The following is a 16,912-nucleotide window of genomic DNA, read 5'->3' as shown; positions in this document are numbered from 1 at the left end:
TGATTTCCACTTATAAATTTCTTGGCTTTTGCAAAAGAGATTTGGCTGGGGAAAATATAGAACGTGCCCCAGCACATTTTCGTCTTGTACTACAAGCGACCATGACACTGACCAAACTGACTGCCTGACTGGTACATCCGTACATTCGGACTATATAAGGCGAACCAGATTACTTTAGGAAAATGGCGTCGGACTATATAGAAGTACAGGAACCATAGTTGGATAGATCATCAGGGTTATACGGCGAACGATTTTCCATTGCTCAGCAGTCAGCAGCCGATGTATATGCTGCGCCAGCCATAGTCGCCGCAAAACTGGATGCCTCCTCCGTTCACCTGGTACGGCGTGCCGGCGCAGCCGGTCTCGGTGTAGAACGTGGCGGTGTCGCCCTCGAAGTCCTGCCCGTCGTAGAACTCGAGGTCGCTGCAGCCGCAGGACCCCACGGTCGCCGTCTGCCCGAAGCACCCACCTGGCCCGCTGTACGACGTGAGGTAGGTCTTGCTGATCGCGGCGTCCGTCGAGCCCATCATCGCCATGGCCACCGCCACGATGGCAACGGCCACTGCCGCGGAAGTAACGCTGCAAGTTGCCGCCATAGGATTGCAGTAGTGGAAGCGGAGTGCAATAACTAACTGTACACGGCCGGAGAAGTTTGTTCGCCGTCGTCACCCGGAAGGCCAGAATTTGTAGGCCGAGCTCCCATGTACCACTACCGGAATCAGCAGCTTTGCCGAGTGCCAGGTACACTCGGCAAAGCCCCAAAAACACCCGGCGAAGGCATTGCCGAGTGTAGCACTCGGCGAAGCGCACTCGGCAAACAAAGCCTCGGCAAAGACATCTTTGCCGAGTGTTTTTTATCGCACACTCGGCGAAAACTTTGCCGAGTGCTATATCTAACACTCGGTGAAGATTTTCAAAAAAAAATAAAAAAAAGCACGATGCTCTCGGGGCACCACCACGTCACCGCCGTTGCCGCCACCACCACGCAACCGCCGCCGCCAGCCCCTTCCCTTGACCGCCGCCGCCACACTTCTCGCCGCGGCTGCTGTGCAGGCCGGCTGCGCGCCCCCTGCAGCGTCTGATGTGCCCCCTCGCCGTGGCCGCTGCGCAGGAGCTCCGTGTGCTACCGGACCACCGGAGAGACGGCAGGGAGAGGAGCTCCGTGTGCCTTGCGCCGCCGCCGCCACCGGAGGAAGAGGGCCGGGGCCCGCATGCCGCCGCCACCAGAGAAAGGAGGCCGGGCTCCGCGTGCCTCCACCGCCGGAGGAAGGGGGCCAGGCCCCGCGCGCCGCAGCTAGCCGCTGGAGGAAGGGGGCCGGGCCCCGCGCGCCGCCGCCTCCGAGGAAGGGGGCCAGGCCCCGAGCGCTGCCGCTGCCGGAGGAAGGAGGCCGGGCTCCGCTCTCTTCCGCCGTCGGAGGAAGGGGGCCAGGCCCCGCGCGCCGCAGCTAGCCGCTGGAGGAAGGGGGCCGGGCCCCGCGCGCCGCCACCGCCGAGGAAGGGGACCGGTCCCCGAGCGGCGCCCCCCCCCCCCAGAGGAAGAGGGCCGGGCCCTGCGCGCCGCAGCCATCGGAGGGCACCTGGTACTGGTGAGTGCCGAGGCCGCAGAGCTGCTAGCGCTGCCATCTCTCGGCGACGGAGAGGGCGCTGGAGGGAGAGAGGAAGGAGGCAGGGAGTTCACGCGCTGGCCATGGTGGGCGGCGGTACCGAGCGCAGGCGGCGTGGATGGAGGCGTCGCGGCGACGGCAGGGCGGCACGCGGCGTGGAGGTGGCGGGCCGGCAGCGGCGTGGAGGCAGCGCACGCCGTGAAGCTTCTGTGGTGTGCGTGTGTTGTGTGGGGGCATGGGTGGCGTGAGCAGCGCTTAAGACAGGAGGAAGAAAGTTTGCCGAGTGCTGTGATCTAGCACTCGGCAAACAATAGCTTTGCCGAGTGCTAGATCACACCACTCAGCAAATTTTCTTTTTTTTCTTTCCATTCATTTACCAAATGTGTTTTACAAAAATTTGGAGGACAGTGAAAGAATTTTTTTATTTGGTATAGTATATTAACTAAGAGAAAAGTTGTTTGCCCGAACTTCTCTTTCTTTCTTTTTTTGCAGAGTGCTAAAAATATTTTATTTGCTCTCTCTTTTTTTCATCATATTTTCAAAAATACCTTATCACATTCATTTGTCGATACATATTTGATGCTTTAGCGAAAAATTGATCATTATTTCATATAGTTTTGGCTCAAATTTCATTTATAGAAATGTAGTTAAAAAAATAAAAATTATCAAATGGATTCGAAAAAGTACCAAAATTTAACATGACACGATCTTCGATGTCTATTGGCTATACAAAAATTTTGGGAGTCAAACCACAGCTCGACTGTCACTTTCACTCCAAATCATACCCGATCATTCTCAATAATCATGAAACTTCTTTAGAGATGTTCGGGTTGTGAGCAACGTATGTGACAACCTATGCGAAATCTTCTCAATTTTTTACCACAACCTCCACATACGATATCATGACATATTTTCAAATTTCATAATTTTTGGACTTCCTTTGCTTTTTATAGAATTTAAAAACCGCTTAGGCACGCGGTGGAGGTCGTGTTTCCTGAACAAGATGATCGAAATTTCTTTTGATTTCATAACTATGGCCTATATGTGGATTCAATACCATGAATATCAAGTTTCTACTCATTTTTTTAAATATTTTAATGACTAGCTGTTCAAATTTGACTTGATTCAAAAATATTACCAAAAATTAAATTAATTAGTTAAATATAGCAAATGAACTCAAAAATACACCAAACTTGACTATGGGGAACTACATGTTGTATGTGTAGATCAAAAAAAATTTGAGGTTCAAAAGAGAAAAAAATTAATAATTTGTCGAGTGCCAGGAAGAGACACTCAGCAAAGGTGATTCTTTGCCGAGTATCATGTCTTTGCCGAGTGTCTGGCACTCGGCAAAGCCATCTTTGCCGAGTTTCGACTCTTTGCCGAGTGTTTTAGGGCTGGCACTCGGCAAATGGTGTCTTTGCCGAGTGTCCGATATATGGCACTAGGCAAAAGAGTTAGCACTCGGCATTGTTGAGCTTTCCGGTAGTGTACGTGAGGCCGTGAGGGCTGCTTTACAATTCAGAGCCCCCGGCCGCCGGAGCGGAGTTCCCAATCAAGATGGTGTGTCCATGGTGTGTCCTGAACATATTGTCTTATTGAGCAGCTGTATTCAAAAAATGGATCAGCAGCAACTATCCGTGGGTCACGATCGATCCAATGTGCTCCAGGCCGACGCTCGCCGGCAGAACCGGGAGACCTGATCAAATCCCTCTTTTGTTGCCAAGAAACGATCCAAAAACAAATCCAAATCCAATCCAAACGATGCACTTTCGACGCTTTATTCCCCTTGCCCGTCGGTTGGATCCTCCTTTCGACCTCGGTCCCAAAAGCCAAGATGCCGCCGCGCGGCCGCGCCGCGCGCCACGTACCCTCCCCGCACGACGCCGTCGCTACTCGCCTCCACCCTCCACACCCTCCGAGCTCCAGCTACCAGCTTTCCACGGCGCCTCACATGGGCGCGGACGCCTCGCCTCGTCAGCCGGGCGCTCCGCCGCGACAGGCCGCCACTGACTACACGTAACTCCTCCACTACCGGCCTCTTTTCTAATCGGCGACCTGTGGCGTCTGAGGCTCCGAGCCGTGAACCAGGTACAGGCTCTCGTGCTCTCCGATCACTCATCGGCGAAAAGTGCGCACGGCGACGGATTCGGAACTCAAAAGCGACGGAGATGATGCGCACATGCGTCCATGCCCAGGATGGATATGCAAAGGATGATCCCATGATCCACTCTCATGGCGTCGCCTTTTGGCGGCTGTATATAAACGCTCCCCTGCGGTTCCTGCGGGCTATCTGCACACCGAGCTCTGAGTTAGCGTTCCAGGATCGGAGGTAGCTTGCTAAGGTCCGATGGCGGACATGCAGATCGTCCTGTCCGGGAGGAAGATCGAGGCGCAGTACGTGGAGATGAAGGTGCCGCTCTACTCCTACGGGTGCGAGAAGAAGATCAAGAAGGCACTCTTGCATCTAAAAGGTAATTTCTTCATTACCTTGCTCTGCATTGGGAACAGAAAGCGCAGCAAGGTGATCGCTGACCGTGTCAGTGGCCATGTTGCAGGGATACATTCGGTGCAGGTGGACTACCACCAGCAGAAGGTGACGGTGTGGGGGATCTGCAACCGCGAGGACGTGCTCGCCGCCGTCCGGAAGAAGCGGACAGCGGCGCGGTTCTGGGACGGCGACGTGCTGGGTCCCGGCCAGCAGGTGCCGGCTCCCGGAGACGCTCCCAAGCAGTACCTGGCGGCGTTCACCGCGTACAGGTTGAGGAAGTCGTGGAAGAAGCTGTTCCCGCTGATCCGGCTGTAAATCTGGCCGTGAGCTTAGTTGTTGTTGTTGTTTTTTTTTTTGTGAACTCCCATGAGCTTAGCTTTCCTGACAAGTGGAGACGTATTCCGCGTGCGAATTGATCGCAAGGAATAGCAAATGGGTTGGTAGCGCGTGCGTGTTGATATCGAACAAATCTGCTGCGTAACAATCTTAGAGACGGGCGAATCACAATGATATACCGTTTGCACGGATCAATGCAGTTCGATTATAGTTGTTGCATCGGGGTGGACAGAAACAAAGGTGGTGGCAAAGCTGTTCTTTTCTAACAAACTAACACATATGCTGAATCTATCCTAATACTGTAACATATTTCTAGCGAATTTTGCATTAGTTATTGGTTTGACTTGTATATTTATCTACTTGCATCAATACTTATAAAAAATTCTCATAACTACTTTTACATTAGTTATTGATTTAGCCTGTATATTTATCTAATTTCATCAACACTTGTACAAACAACGAATGAAAAAAAGTAAATAGTGCCATATGTACTTACGAACGAAGTTGATAAAATCTTTAGTCATGAACACTTTTCTAAGTACATATGAAGTGAGAGGTTCGAATCTGGGCTTGCCAACCATCACAAGTTTGTGAAACCTCAAGTAAGCAGCCATGGCGATTCAAGATAGAACTGTAATATGCTGTAGAGTATTATTTAACACGTTCTAAGTGTTCAATCGAGAATGATAGGCATATGAGTCTTCATTCGATACTGAGAGACATGTCGAGACTAATTGGTTTGCACTACAACAAAAAAACATTAACCACAACCTTTAAAATTGACTTCGGAGGCGGGCACAATTTTTAACCGTCTCAGTTAATGCCTACAGAAAGCCCCGCTTCGCAAAGTTGATTAACCGAGACGGGCACTATTAATATGACTGTCTCGATTAATAGTCATTAATCGAGACGATCGTACTAACTTAACCGCATCGGTTAATAGTTAACCGATGAGCAGTGTAACTCAACCGCCTTGATAAAATAAACCTAGTCCACTAGTCCAAAAGGCCTAGTTGCGAGTATATATAGCTCTTAGGGTTTGGAGTCCACATTTCTCTCACTCTCCCTCTCCACAGTCGCCGCTGCCGCTGCCCCCTCTCCTCTCCTCTCCCAGACCACCTGCACCGGCCGGAGCTCGAGGCCGCAGCAGGCGAGCAGCCACAGCGGCCCCGAGCGGCGATGGTGCGGCGGCGGCGGACCTGAGTGGCGACGGCGGATGGCGTGCGCCGAACCCTCGCAACACGCACGCGAGCAGCGACGGCGGTCCCTCACGGCCGCGCACGGCTGGATCCTGCAGCGACGCGACAGCGCGGCGGGGGGGGGGGGGAGCGCTGGCCTAGGCGGTGGCGATGGGCTTGGCGGGCCCTAGATGGGCTCAGCGGGCTTCTTCTTGTTTATTATTTATTTTTTATTTACCGAGGCGGGCAACCAACCGTCTCGGAAAAAGGCCACATTATCGTGACCTTGGCTCCGAGACGGTTGGGCTGCCCGCCTCGATAAAGCCATTTTGCCCGCCTTGGTAAAATTTTCTGTAGTAGTGCTGGTGCTAAAATTTGTCTTGCCAAGACTAGAGCAGAGCAAAACATTGCTAAGAAATTTTTTGCCAAAATTACGTAGTTTGGAGCTAAGCTGCTCCCGGTTGATCAGATAAGCTCCAGCCGTTCGGCTGGCCCGCTACAAATTCGGCTGCTCGCCGCCCTTTCCTCCTTTCTGCTCCTCTCTTATTCCTAGTGCTGCAGCAGTAGCTAAAGCGCAACCTGGACAAGTGCAGCCGAACAAGGTGACAAGTACTTTGTGACTTGTGAGGTGGATTGCATTTTTGAATTCTAACCAAATGAGTGCCAAAATTTATGCAAAATTTTGGTAAGACAAATTTTAGCACCAAATAATCAGGCTCGTCATTTCGATACCGAGGGAGGTGCCTCCTTTTGTTTTGTAATGTGCACCTAGGTCTGGACTTTGGGTTCGATTCACTGAAAGCCTAAATTCACTGCATTATTGTTTCTGTTGCCTGAACCTTGGCTGTAGGCATTGCTGGGTAATCCTTAATCTATCAATGCAGTGATGATGACATCAGTAGCTACCTAAAATATGTCCAGAAGTGTCCAGATGTTTCTCAGCCAGCTAAGCCGGTGATGAAGCGCTGAAAGTGACACATCGTATCGCCTAGGTACAGCACAACTCGTACCGCACCTTATCCGAAGGCCTGGAGCTAAAATAAAAATGTCTCTTCACATCAATTTTTGGTCAAAAACAAGTCTCTCCATGGTTCATGTAACAACCACCACGCGGACAGTCCGCGAGGTGACGGCGGACAGTCCGCGAGGCGTCGCCCAGATATTTATCTGGATGGGCTTGGGACCCACTCGTCAATCCTCTCTTCTTCCTCTTCTCTTGCAGAGCCGAGCGGAGCTCGAGCTCCCGCGCCATCGTCGCCCCTTGCTTCGATCTCCCTCCTCCGTCCACCAGACCTCGATTCCTCGCGCAGGAACCTTCCTCGTCACCTCCTCCACCTTCCCAAACCCCTAAACCGGCTTATCCCCGGCCGGAATCTTTCCACCACCGCCGGACACCATTGGGGGTGCTTGAAGCTTGCTCCACCGCCGATCCGCCTCTCCGGTCGTCCTCCACTCGAACCGACCGCGGGAATGGATTCGTGGTGAGTCCCTTATGCTTCACAGCCTTTTTCCCCTTCCATGACGTGTCGCCGGCGCCGGAGCACGGCCTCCGCCGTCGCCGCCGCCCTTGCTGCCGCCTAGGGCGAAGGTCAGAAATTAGTTATCGCGGACGGTCCGCCAGGGAGGCGCGGACGGTCCGCCGGTCAGGTTAGTTTTTGTCCAGAGACGATGTTGCCTCTGGTTGTTTTTGCAAGGTTGACTGCGGACAGTCCGCTATAGGGGAGCGGACGGTCCGCCGTTGAGGCTTGAATTTGTTCCAGAGACGATGTCGTCTCTGGGGGTTCGCAAGGGTGAACTGCGGACGGTCCGCCACTTGGGCGCGGACAGTCCGCAGTAGAGTCTAGGAAATTGTCCAGAGACGTTTTCGTCTCTGGTGGGTTGAGTACTTGAACTGCGGACGGTCCGCCAGGGGTGGCCGGACAGTCCGCAGGTAAAATGGGAAAAAGTTCCAGAGACGTTGTTGCCTCTGCTGGGTTGGTAGGATAGTGCGGCGGACAGTCCGCCACTCGGGCGCGGACAGTCCGCAGGGTATTTCAGTTAAAGTAAACTAGTTACATTCTTGGGCTGCACTCATTTAATTCATATGCATACGTGTAGCATCCGCATCTGAGGGAGCCGTCTTTGAGGTGATCGCGGCACCACAAGAGCAAACGACGCAAGCCCAAGAGGAGAGGTGTGAGCACCCGGCCCAAGGCCCGTCTGGCCCCAGTGTTGAGCAGCAGGCGCAAGGCAAGCCCCGGTGCACATCCTAGTATTTTAAATTAAGACACCTATGTATGTTTCTACTACTTGTGCATTGAGTTCAGGAATTGTTTGGAACCCTAGTTGCATGATTCATAGGATTCCCGGAGTTATACTAGCATGTATAGGACGATAGTTGTGCTAAGCTTAATGTTACCGGTAGAAGACGAGTGGTCTCCTGCACTCGCGAGATGTAGGATGTTAGGAGTCGAGTAATTTCCGGTTACTCGCGAGATACGTTATTATCTTTATATAATTCAGTATGTGAGATTGGTTTCGAAACGAACATGGAAATGTGAGACCGGGCGGGGATGATGGATAGGTATGGCAGCAGGACAGGGTTCCTGGGTGTCTTAGCCCCGTCTGTGTCGATTAAGGACCGGTGGATGTGGCAGTGCTGATCGGGGATTGAACTGTACTAACCGCATGCCGGGAGTAGGAGGTAGTCGAAACTGGTAAGCCGAGTACTGCCTTGCTTCGAAAGTACAGGAACCCGCACCCAACTCCTGGGGCGAGTCGAGTAGTCGCGGAGAATTGGGATGCATGTGTTTACTTTTGGTGGTCTCACGTTGAGCTCGGCTGACCATATGTCGTTGGGCTGGTTCCTGTAGTTCGAGGCGGGAATGGGAATGGTTGGTATGTATAGTCCGACGGGGCAAATACGTGCCGTGTTGGTTAGGTCCACCTTGCAAGGTTAAATCGGATCGATTCGCCGTGTCTCGCGATTATGAGGGCCTTGGTCTCTTTGTCACACCGTAGCAAAAATGTAGAATGTGAGTTAGGTATGTTTATATAAAATATGGAGCCATTGTTTTATTTTGCTTGCATCACCATGATTTCTATAGTAGGTCTTTGCAAATATTAGATAAGAGTTAGTTTATATAGAATCTGAGGCTAAAATAATGAAAGTAAGGAATTACTTTAGTTGCCTGTTTTCTGCAAAAGAACCACCAGCCAAAAGCCTTGCATGTCTAGCTATGTGGGCTAAGTTATACCCACTGGTCGGGTAAACCTTGCTGAGTATTAGAATACTCAGGGTTTGTTGCCAACATTATTTCAGGAAACGCAGACACAGACTTCTGTCCCTGCTGCGCCAAGTTCATCCGCCGGGATGCAGAGGGATGGGTGGTCGTGGAGCCGGACGTTTAGTTAGGGATCTCTCTAGGGCTCACTTTTGGTAGCTGTAGGCCCCGTTCCTCTAGACGAACCAGGATTTCAGTATTGAAAAGTTTGTGAATTATGTATTTATTCAAACTTGGTTTGTAAAACTTAAGGTCAAGTTCTATGTATATTTGTTGTATATTCAAATATGTGTCGTGCTTGTACCATCTGCGCCCACCTTCGCGTGGGACTATCGGTGATGTTTCGATCGGGACGTGGGTTGCGAAAGGATCGCCAAATTAAGCCGTTAAGCTAATGAGCCTGATGTGTTCAAGTGACGGCCATTACGCTTAATTAGAGTTTTAATTTGGCGGTTCCGTCACAGCTGGTATCAGAGCCGAAATACACCGAGGGTGGTACAGGCGTGACTAAATTTCGAGTTTTTCTAAAAATATAAAAATGGGTTTTGTGCGTAGGGCGAGCATGCATCTCATTTTTGTAAGGTTTTTGGGGTTTTTCCGTGGGAATTGGTGGGGGTGTGAGTCTACGATCCTAAGGACCTTTGTAGATGACGTACGGATCGAGAGGGTTGGTAGGGGGGCGTGAAAGGTTGCGAGAGTATCGTCGGCCGGACCGGAGGCACTGTCGCGAGGCATGTTCAGCGGACAGTCCGGTTAGGACCCGCGGACGGTCCGCCGGACCTTGAGAAAAATTTACCAGAGCCGGGTGGAACTGAATCTGGTTGACAGTGCGCACGCCGGACGGTCCGCAGACTCTCCGCGGACAGTCCGGTCAACTAGGATTTTGGGAAGCGGACGGTCCGCCCATGTACTGCGGACGGTCCGCCGTACTAATTTCGGCTGGACCAGGGCAGCTCGGTCAGACCAATTGGTGGCGCCGATCGATCGCCTGGCCCCGCCTGCTAGTATCCTTCAGAATTGTTTTGAAGCCCTACATTCTGCATTGTGCCATGACTTGCAAGGATTAGTTGCTATCGGTTTTGTCTTGATTTACCATGGATGATGGAACTAACCTCGTCATGGTTGAATGCAGAATGGGAGAACCACCGAACCCTCCTGAGTTGGCCCAGGCCATTGCGGCCATGCTCACTGGGCGCGATGAGCAGACGGCACTCCTCCGTGAGCTCGTGGCGCAGGGCAGAGCGCCGCAGCCTGGACATCACCACCAACCGCCTGCTCCTGGATATCCAGAGTTTCTGGCTACTCAACCACCGCTCTTCCATAAAGCGGATGAACCGCTGGAGGCAGACAGCTGGCTTCGGACTATCGAGTCCAAATTCACCCTGCACCAGTACAATGATGGGGACAAGGCAGGATTTGCCGCTCAGCAGCTTAGGGGCCCAGCACGCACATGGTGGGATAATCATGTGACAATGTTCCCCGCGGACACTCGTTTCACTTGGGAACAGTTCAAGGAAGCCTTCAGAGCGCATCATATTCCTGCAGGGGTTATTCGCAGGAAGCTCACCGAGTTCTTGGCCCTGAAGCAGGGCAATAACAGTGTACTACAGTACTCCCAAGCATTCAACACTCTCTCACAGTATGCTGGGTACCATGTGGACACTGACGAGAAGAAGCAGGCCTGTTTCAGGCAGGGGCTCAGTACCAAGCTCCAGGATCGCATGGCGATGGTCAGGTTCGACAGTTTCAGTGAGCTAGTCAACGGGGCTATCATACAGGAGGACGCCCACCTAGCTCACAAGGCAGAAAAGAAGAGAAAGGCGCTGGCAGCGGGATCCTCAAGCAGTGCCCCTCAGAGGTTTCGCTTGGTGCAGTCGGGCCCGCAGCGAGCCCCCTTTCAGCACCAGCCACAGCAGCAGTGGGGATACAGGCCCCCTCAGTACACTCAGCCACAGGGGATGGTCAGGCCTCCTGCTCCTCAGCAGAATGAGCAGAAGGTCTGGGTGCAGCAGCCGGGGGTGCGCCCCAATCTGTTTCCGTGCTACAACTGCGGGCAGCCGGGTCACTTTGCACGGAATTGCCCAATGCCACCCAAGCAAGGCCAGCAGTCGAGCCAGCAGGGTCAGAAGCAGCAAGTGGCCCACTTCAAGCCGGGGCAAGTGCACTACACCACCCTCGAGGGTATTCCTGAGGGAGCTCCAGTGATGGCGGGTACGTTCTCAGTAAATGAACAACCCGTTACAGTATTATTTGATTCAGGGGCGTCTCATACCTTTATTAGCAAGGGGTGTATTGTTAGACTGGGATTAAAAATTGAAAGCATGCCCAAGCCATACCACATTCATTCGCCTGGGGGAAAGTTAATCACCAATCAGTTTGTTAAGCAAGTACCCCTACAGTTGCAAGGAAAAATTTTCCCTATGGCCCTGATAATGTTACCAACCCAAAGGATAGATATTATATTGGGTATGAACTGGATGGAGGGTCAGGGAGTTACTCTGGACACGACCTCACAATCCGTGCACATCAACTCCTCTATTCATGGTAGTATGACTTTGAATTTGAGGGATCCAGCGTCTTTGACTCATGCGGTGCACCACGCTGAGGGCAAGAAGCTAGAGGACATACCAGTGGTGTGTGAATATCCGGACGTCTTTCCGGATGATTTGCCTGGAATGCCACCGGACCGTGATGTGGAATTTGCCATTGAATTGCAACCGGGTACGGCACCGATATCTAGGAGACCTTACCGGATGCCACCCAATGAGCTAGCAGAGCTAAAGAAGCAATTGCAGGAATTGCTTGATAAGGGCTACATCCGTCCTAGCAAGTCACCCTGGGGCTGTCCTGCACTCTTTGTGAAAAAGAAGGATGAAAGCCTCAGGTTGTGTGTGGACTACAGACTTCTAAATGCTGTCACAATCAAGAATAAATATCCCCTTCCCCGGATTGATATTCTGTTTGATCAGCTATTCGGGGCCAAAGTATTTTCCAAGATTGATCTCCGCTCTGGCTATTATCAGATAAAGATTAGAGCTGAGGATATTCCCAAGACAGCTTTTTCCACCAGATACGGACTTTTTGAATATCTGGTCATGTCTTTCGGGCTAACCAATGCCCCTGCTCATTTCATGTACCTCATGAACTCGGTATTCATGCCCGAGCTAGATAAGTTTGTCGTTGTTTTCATCGACGACATTCTTATATTTTCCAAGAATGAAGAAGAGCATGCAGAGCATCTCCGCATTGTGCTTCAGCGCCTGCGGGAGCACAAGCTGTATGCCAAATTTAGCAAATGCGATTTTTGGCTCAAGGAAGTCCAGTTCTTGGGCCACATCATCTCAGACAAAGGGATTTCTGTTGATCCTAGCAAGATTCAGGATGTCCTGGATTGGCAGGCTCCTACCTCTGTTCCTGAGATTCGAAGTTTTCTTGGGCTAGCAGGATATTATCGCCGGTTTGTACCGGAGTTCTCAAAAATTGCTAGGCCCATGACCGAATTACTCAAGAAAGGAGTGAGATTTAGTTGGGGCAACAATTGTGAGCAGGCTTTCCAGACCTTGAGAAGACTTCTGACGTCTGCTCCTGTCCTGGCTCAGGCAGATATCACTCGACCATTTGATGTTTATTGTGATGCATCAGGTATGAGTTTTGGCCGCATTCTCCTTTCCGCCTTTGACTTAGCCAGGTATGATTCTGGCCTTGATGTTTGTATGTGATGCATTAGGTACGGGTCTTGGCTGCGTCCTTATGCAAGATCAGCGGGTGATAGCTTATGCTTCCAGAGCACTTAGGCGACACGAAGAGAATTATGCCACTCATGATTTGGAATTGGCAGCAGTGGTGCATGCGCTGAAGATTTGGCGTCATTATCTTCTGGGTAATCCTGTGCATATATACTCCGACCACAAGAGTCTAAAGTATATTTTTACTCAGAATGAGCTAAACTTGCGCCAGAGACGGTGGTTGGAATTGATTAAGGATTATGATCTGGAAATCCACTATCACCCGGGCAAAGCTAATGTGGTAGCAGATGCATTGAGCAAAAAGGCAAGTTGCAACTGTATCTCAGTAACCCCTATGCATGCAACTCTATGCCAAGAGATGGAGAAGTTGAATTTGGCTATAGTAGCTGAGGGTACACTTACTCATATTACCCTCACTCCAACACTGCGGGATCAAATTATTGCCGCTCAAAGAGATAATATTGGCATGGAAAGGATTAGGCAGAGGCTCATGGAAGGTGACCCTCGTGTGGCATGTTTTCAGTTAGATGGCGAGGGTGTGTTATGGTTTAAGAACCGGCTGGTGGTACCTAAGGATTTAGAACTCCGGAAACAAATTCTTGATGAGGCTCACCTCTCTAGGTATTCTATCCATCCTGGCAGCAACAAGATGTATCAGGATCTGAAACAGCGGTTTTGGTGGACAAGGATGAAGCGGGAAATTGCAAGTTATGTGTCAGAATGTGACACCTGTCGGAGGGTTAAGGCTAGCCACTTGAGATCAGCCGGCCCCTTGCAGCCATTGAGTATTCCATCCTGGAAGTGGGAAGACATTAGTATGGATTTCATCGTCGGTCTACCCAAAACTTCCAAGGGGTATGACTCGATATGGGTTATTGTAGATCGTCTCACCAAGTCGGCCCATTTTCTACCGGTAAAGACCACACATGCGGCGAAGCAATACGCTCAGCTATATATAGATCGCATTGTGAGTCTTCATGGAATTCCAAAAACAATCATTTCAGACCGGGGTGCTCAGTTCATTGCCCGGTTTTGGGAGCACTTTCATGCCGCCCTCGGCACTCGGCTCCTCCGCAGCTCGGCTTATCATCCCCAGACTGACGGTCAGACAGAGAGAATAAACCAAATATTAGAGGACATGCTTAGAGCTTGCGTGCTCACCTACAGTCAGAAATGGGATGAGTGCTTGCCATTGGCCGAGTTTGCTTATAACAACAGTTATCAAGAAAGCATCAAGATGGCTCCATTTGCGGCCTTATATGGACGGAAATGCAGAACGCCTTTGAATTGGTCAGAAGCGGGGGGGAGAACTTTCTTTGGGCCCGATATGGTGAATGAAGCAGAAGAGCAGGTTCGGGTCATTCAGGAAAATTTGAAGATTGCCCAATCCCGACAAAAGAGTTATGCGGACAAGAAGCGTCAATCCACCCTGTTTCTAGTGGGGGATCATGTCTATCTGCGGGTATCTCCAATGAAAGGGGTTCAACGGTTCGGGGTGAAAGGAAAGCTCGCACCTCGTTATGTTGGGCCTTTTCTTATTGTTGAGCAATGTGGGCCACTGGCATACCGTTTGGAGCTTCCTGCCCACTTATCCGCGGTTCATAATATATTCCACGTATCTCAGCTCAGGAAATGCCTCTGTGTTCCAGAGAAGGTGCTTGACATTGAGAAACTACAAGTGGAACCCGATCTTGTCTATCCCGAATACCCAATCAAAATCGTTGATCACAAAACCAGGGTCACTCGGAATCAAACCAGTGTTTTCTATAAAGTGCAATGGAGCAACCACTCCGAGCGGGAAGCTACTTGGGAGACGGAGGAATTTGTTCAGGCTAAATGTCCGGAATTGCTACAAGTCTATCAAGGTACACACCAATTTATAACTCTCCCTTTAGCTATTCCTTAAATCTCGGGGCGAGATTTCTTTTAGGGGGTAGGATTGTAACAACCACCACGCGGATAGTCCGCGAGGTGACGGCGGACAGTCCGCGAGGCGTCGCCCAGATATTTATCTGGATGGGCTTGGGACCCACTCGTCAATCCTCTCTTCTTCCTCTTCTCTTGCAGAGCCGAGCGGAGCTCGAGCTCCCGCGCCATCGTCGCCCCTTGCTTCGATCTCCCTCCTCCGTCCACCAGACCTCGATTCCTCGCGCAGGAACCTTCCTCGTCACCTCCTCCACCTTCCCAAACCCCTAAACCGGCTTATCCCCGGCCGGAATCTTTCCACCACCGCCGGACACCATTGGGGGTGCTTGAAGCTTGCTCCACCGCCGATCCGCCTCTCCGGTCGTCCTCCACTCGAACCGACCGCGGGAATGGATTCGTGGTGAGTCCCTTATGCTTCACAGCCTTTTTCCCCTTCCATGACGTGTCGCCGGCGCCGGAGCACGGCCTCCGCCGTCGCCGCCGCCCTTGCTGCCGCCTAGGGCGAAGGTCAGAAATTAGTTATCGCGGACGGTCCGCCTGGGAGGCGCGGACGGTCCGCCGGTCAGGTTAGTTTTTGTCCAGAGACGATGTTGCCTCTGGTTGTTTTTGCAAGGTTGACTGCGGACAGTCCGCTATAGGGGAGCGGACGGTCCGTCGTTGAGGCTTGAATTTGTTCCAGAGACGATGTCGTCTCTGGGGGTTCGCAAGGGTGAACTGCGGACGGTCCGCCACTTGGGCGCGGACGGTCCGCAGTAGAGTCTAGGAAATTGTCCAGAGACGTTTTCGTCTCTGGTGGGTTGAGTACTTGAACTGCGGACGGTCCGCCAGGGGTGGCCGGACAGTCCGCAGGTAAAATGGGAAAAAGTTCCAGAGACGTTGTTGCCTCTGCTGGGTTGGTAGGATAGTGCGGCGGACAGTCCGCCACTCGGGCGCGGACAGTCCGCAGGGTATTTCAGTTAAAGTAAACTAGTTATATTCTTGGGCTGCACTCATTTAATTCATATGCATACGTGTAGCATCCGCATCTGAGGGAGCCGTCTTTGAGGTGATCGCGGCACCACAAGAGCAAACGACGCAAGCCCAAGAGGAGAGGTGTGAGCACCCGGCCCAAGGCCCGTCTGGCCCCAGTGTTGAGCAGCAGGCGCAAGGCAAGCCCCGGTGCACATCCTAGTATTTTAAATTAAGACACCTATGTATGTTTCTACTACTTGTGCATTGAGTTCAGGAATTGTTTGGAACCCTAGTTGCATGATTCATAGGATTCCCGGAGTTATACTAGCATGTATAGGACGATAGTTGTGCTAAGCTTAATGTTACCGGTAGAAGACGAGTGGTCTCCTGCACTCGCGAGATGTAGGATGTTAGGAGTCGAGTAATTTCCGGTTACTCGCGAGATACGTTATTATCTTTATATAATTCAGTATGTGAGATTGGTTTCGAAACGAACATGGAAATGTGAGACCGGGCGGGGATGATGGATAGGTATGGCAGCAGGACAGGGTTCCTGGGTGTCTTAGCCCCGTCTGTGTCGATTAAGGACCGGTGGATGTGGCAGTGCTGATCGGGGATTGAACTGTACTAACCGCATGCCGGGAGTAGGAGGTAGTCGAAACCGGTAAGCCGAGTACTGCCTTGCTTCGAAAGTACAGGAACCCGCACCCAACTCCTGGGGCGAGTCGAGTAGTCGCGGAGAATTGGGATGCATGTGTTTACTTTTGGTGGTCTCACGTTGAGCTCGGCTGACCATATGTCGTTGGGCTGGTTCCTGTAGTTCGAGGCGGGGAGGGGAATGGTTGGTATGTATAGTCCGACGGGGCAAATACGTGCCGTGTTGGTTAGGTCCACCTTGCAAGGTTAAATCAGATCGATTCGCCGTGTCTCGCGGTTATGAGGGCCTTGGTCTCTTTGTCACACCGTAGCAAAAATGTAAAATGTGAGTTAGGTATGTTTATATAAAATATGGAGCCATTGTTTTATTTTGCTTGCATCACCATGATTTCTATAGTAGGTCTTTGCAAATATTAGATAAGAGTTAGTTTATATAGAATCTGAGGCTAAAATAATGAAAGTAAGGAATTACTTTAGTTGCCTGTTTTATGCAAAAGAACCACCAGCCAAAAGCCTTGCATGTCTAGCTATGTGGGCTAAGTTATACCCACTGGTCGGGTAAGCCTTGCTGAGTATTAGAATACTCAGGGTTTGTTGCCAACATTATTTCAGGAAACACAGACACAGACTTCTGTCCCTGCTGCGCCAAGTTCATCCGCCGGGATGCAGAGGGATGGGTGGTCGTGGAGCCGGACGTTTAGTTATGGATCTCTCTATGGCTCACTTTTGGTAGCTGTAGGCCCCGTTCCTCTAGACGAAC

The 16,912-nt window shown here is 51.3% G+C and overlaps 1 protein-coding gene across 1 annotated transcript; it reads left to right on the top strand.

Annotated features, from left to right (window-relative positions):
- Positions 1 to 3,792: 3,792 nt before the first annotated feature.
- LOC120643093 (heavy metal-associated isoprenylated plant protein 28-like) lies at positions 3,793 to 4,626 on the top strand. The gene is made up of 2 exons (XM_039919618.1): positions 3,793 to 4,078; positions 4,163 to 4,626. Exons 1-2 carry the CDS (start codon positions 3,955 to 3,957, stop codon positions 4,408 to 4,410), a joined length of 372 nt encoding a protein of 123 aa, XP_039775552.1. The 5' UTR covers positions 3,793 to 3,954; the 3' UTR covers positions 4,411 to 4,626.
- The last annotated feature ends 12,286 nt before the right edge of the window (positions 4,627 to 16,912 follow it).

This window comes from Panicum virgatum, chromosome 7K, assembly GCF_016808335.1.
Source record: "Panicum virgatum strain AP13 chromosome 7K, P.virgatum_v5, whole genome shotgun sequence".
In the NCBI taxonomy this organism is placed as follows: domain Eukaryota; kingdom Viridiplantae; phylum Streptophyta; class Magnoliopsida; order Poales; family Poaceae; genus Panicum; species Panicum virgatum.
This window is presented reverse-complemented; position numbering and strand designations above follow the sequence as displayed.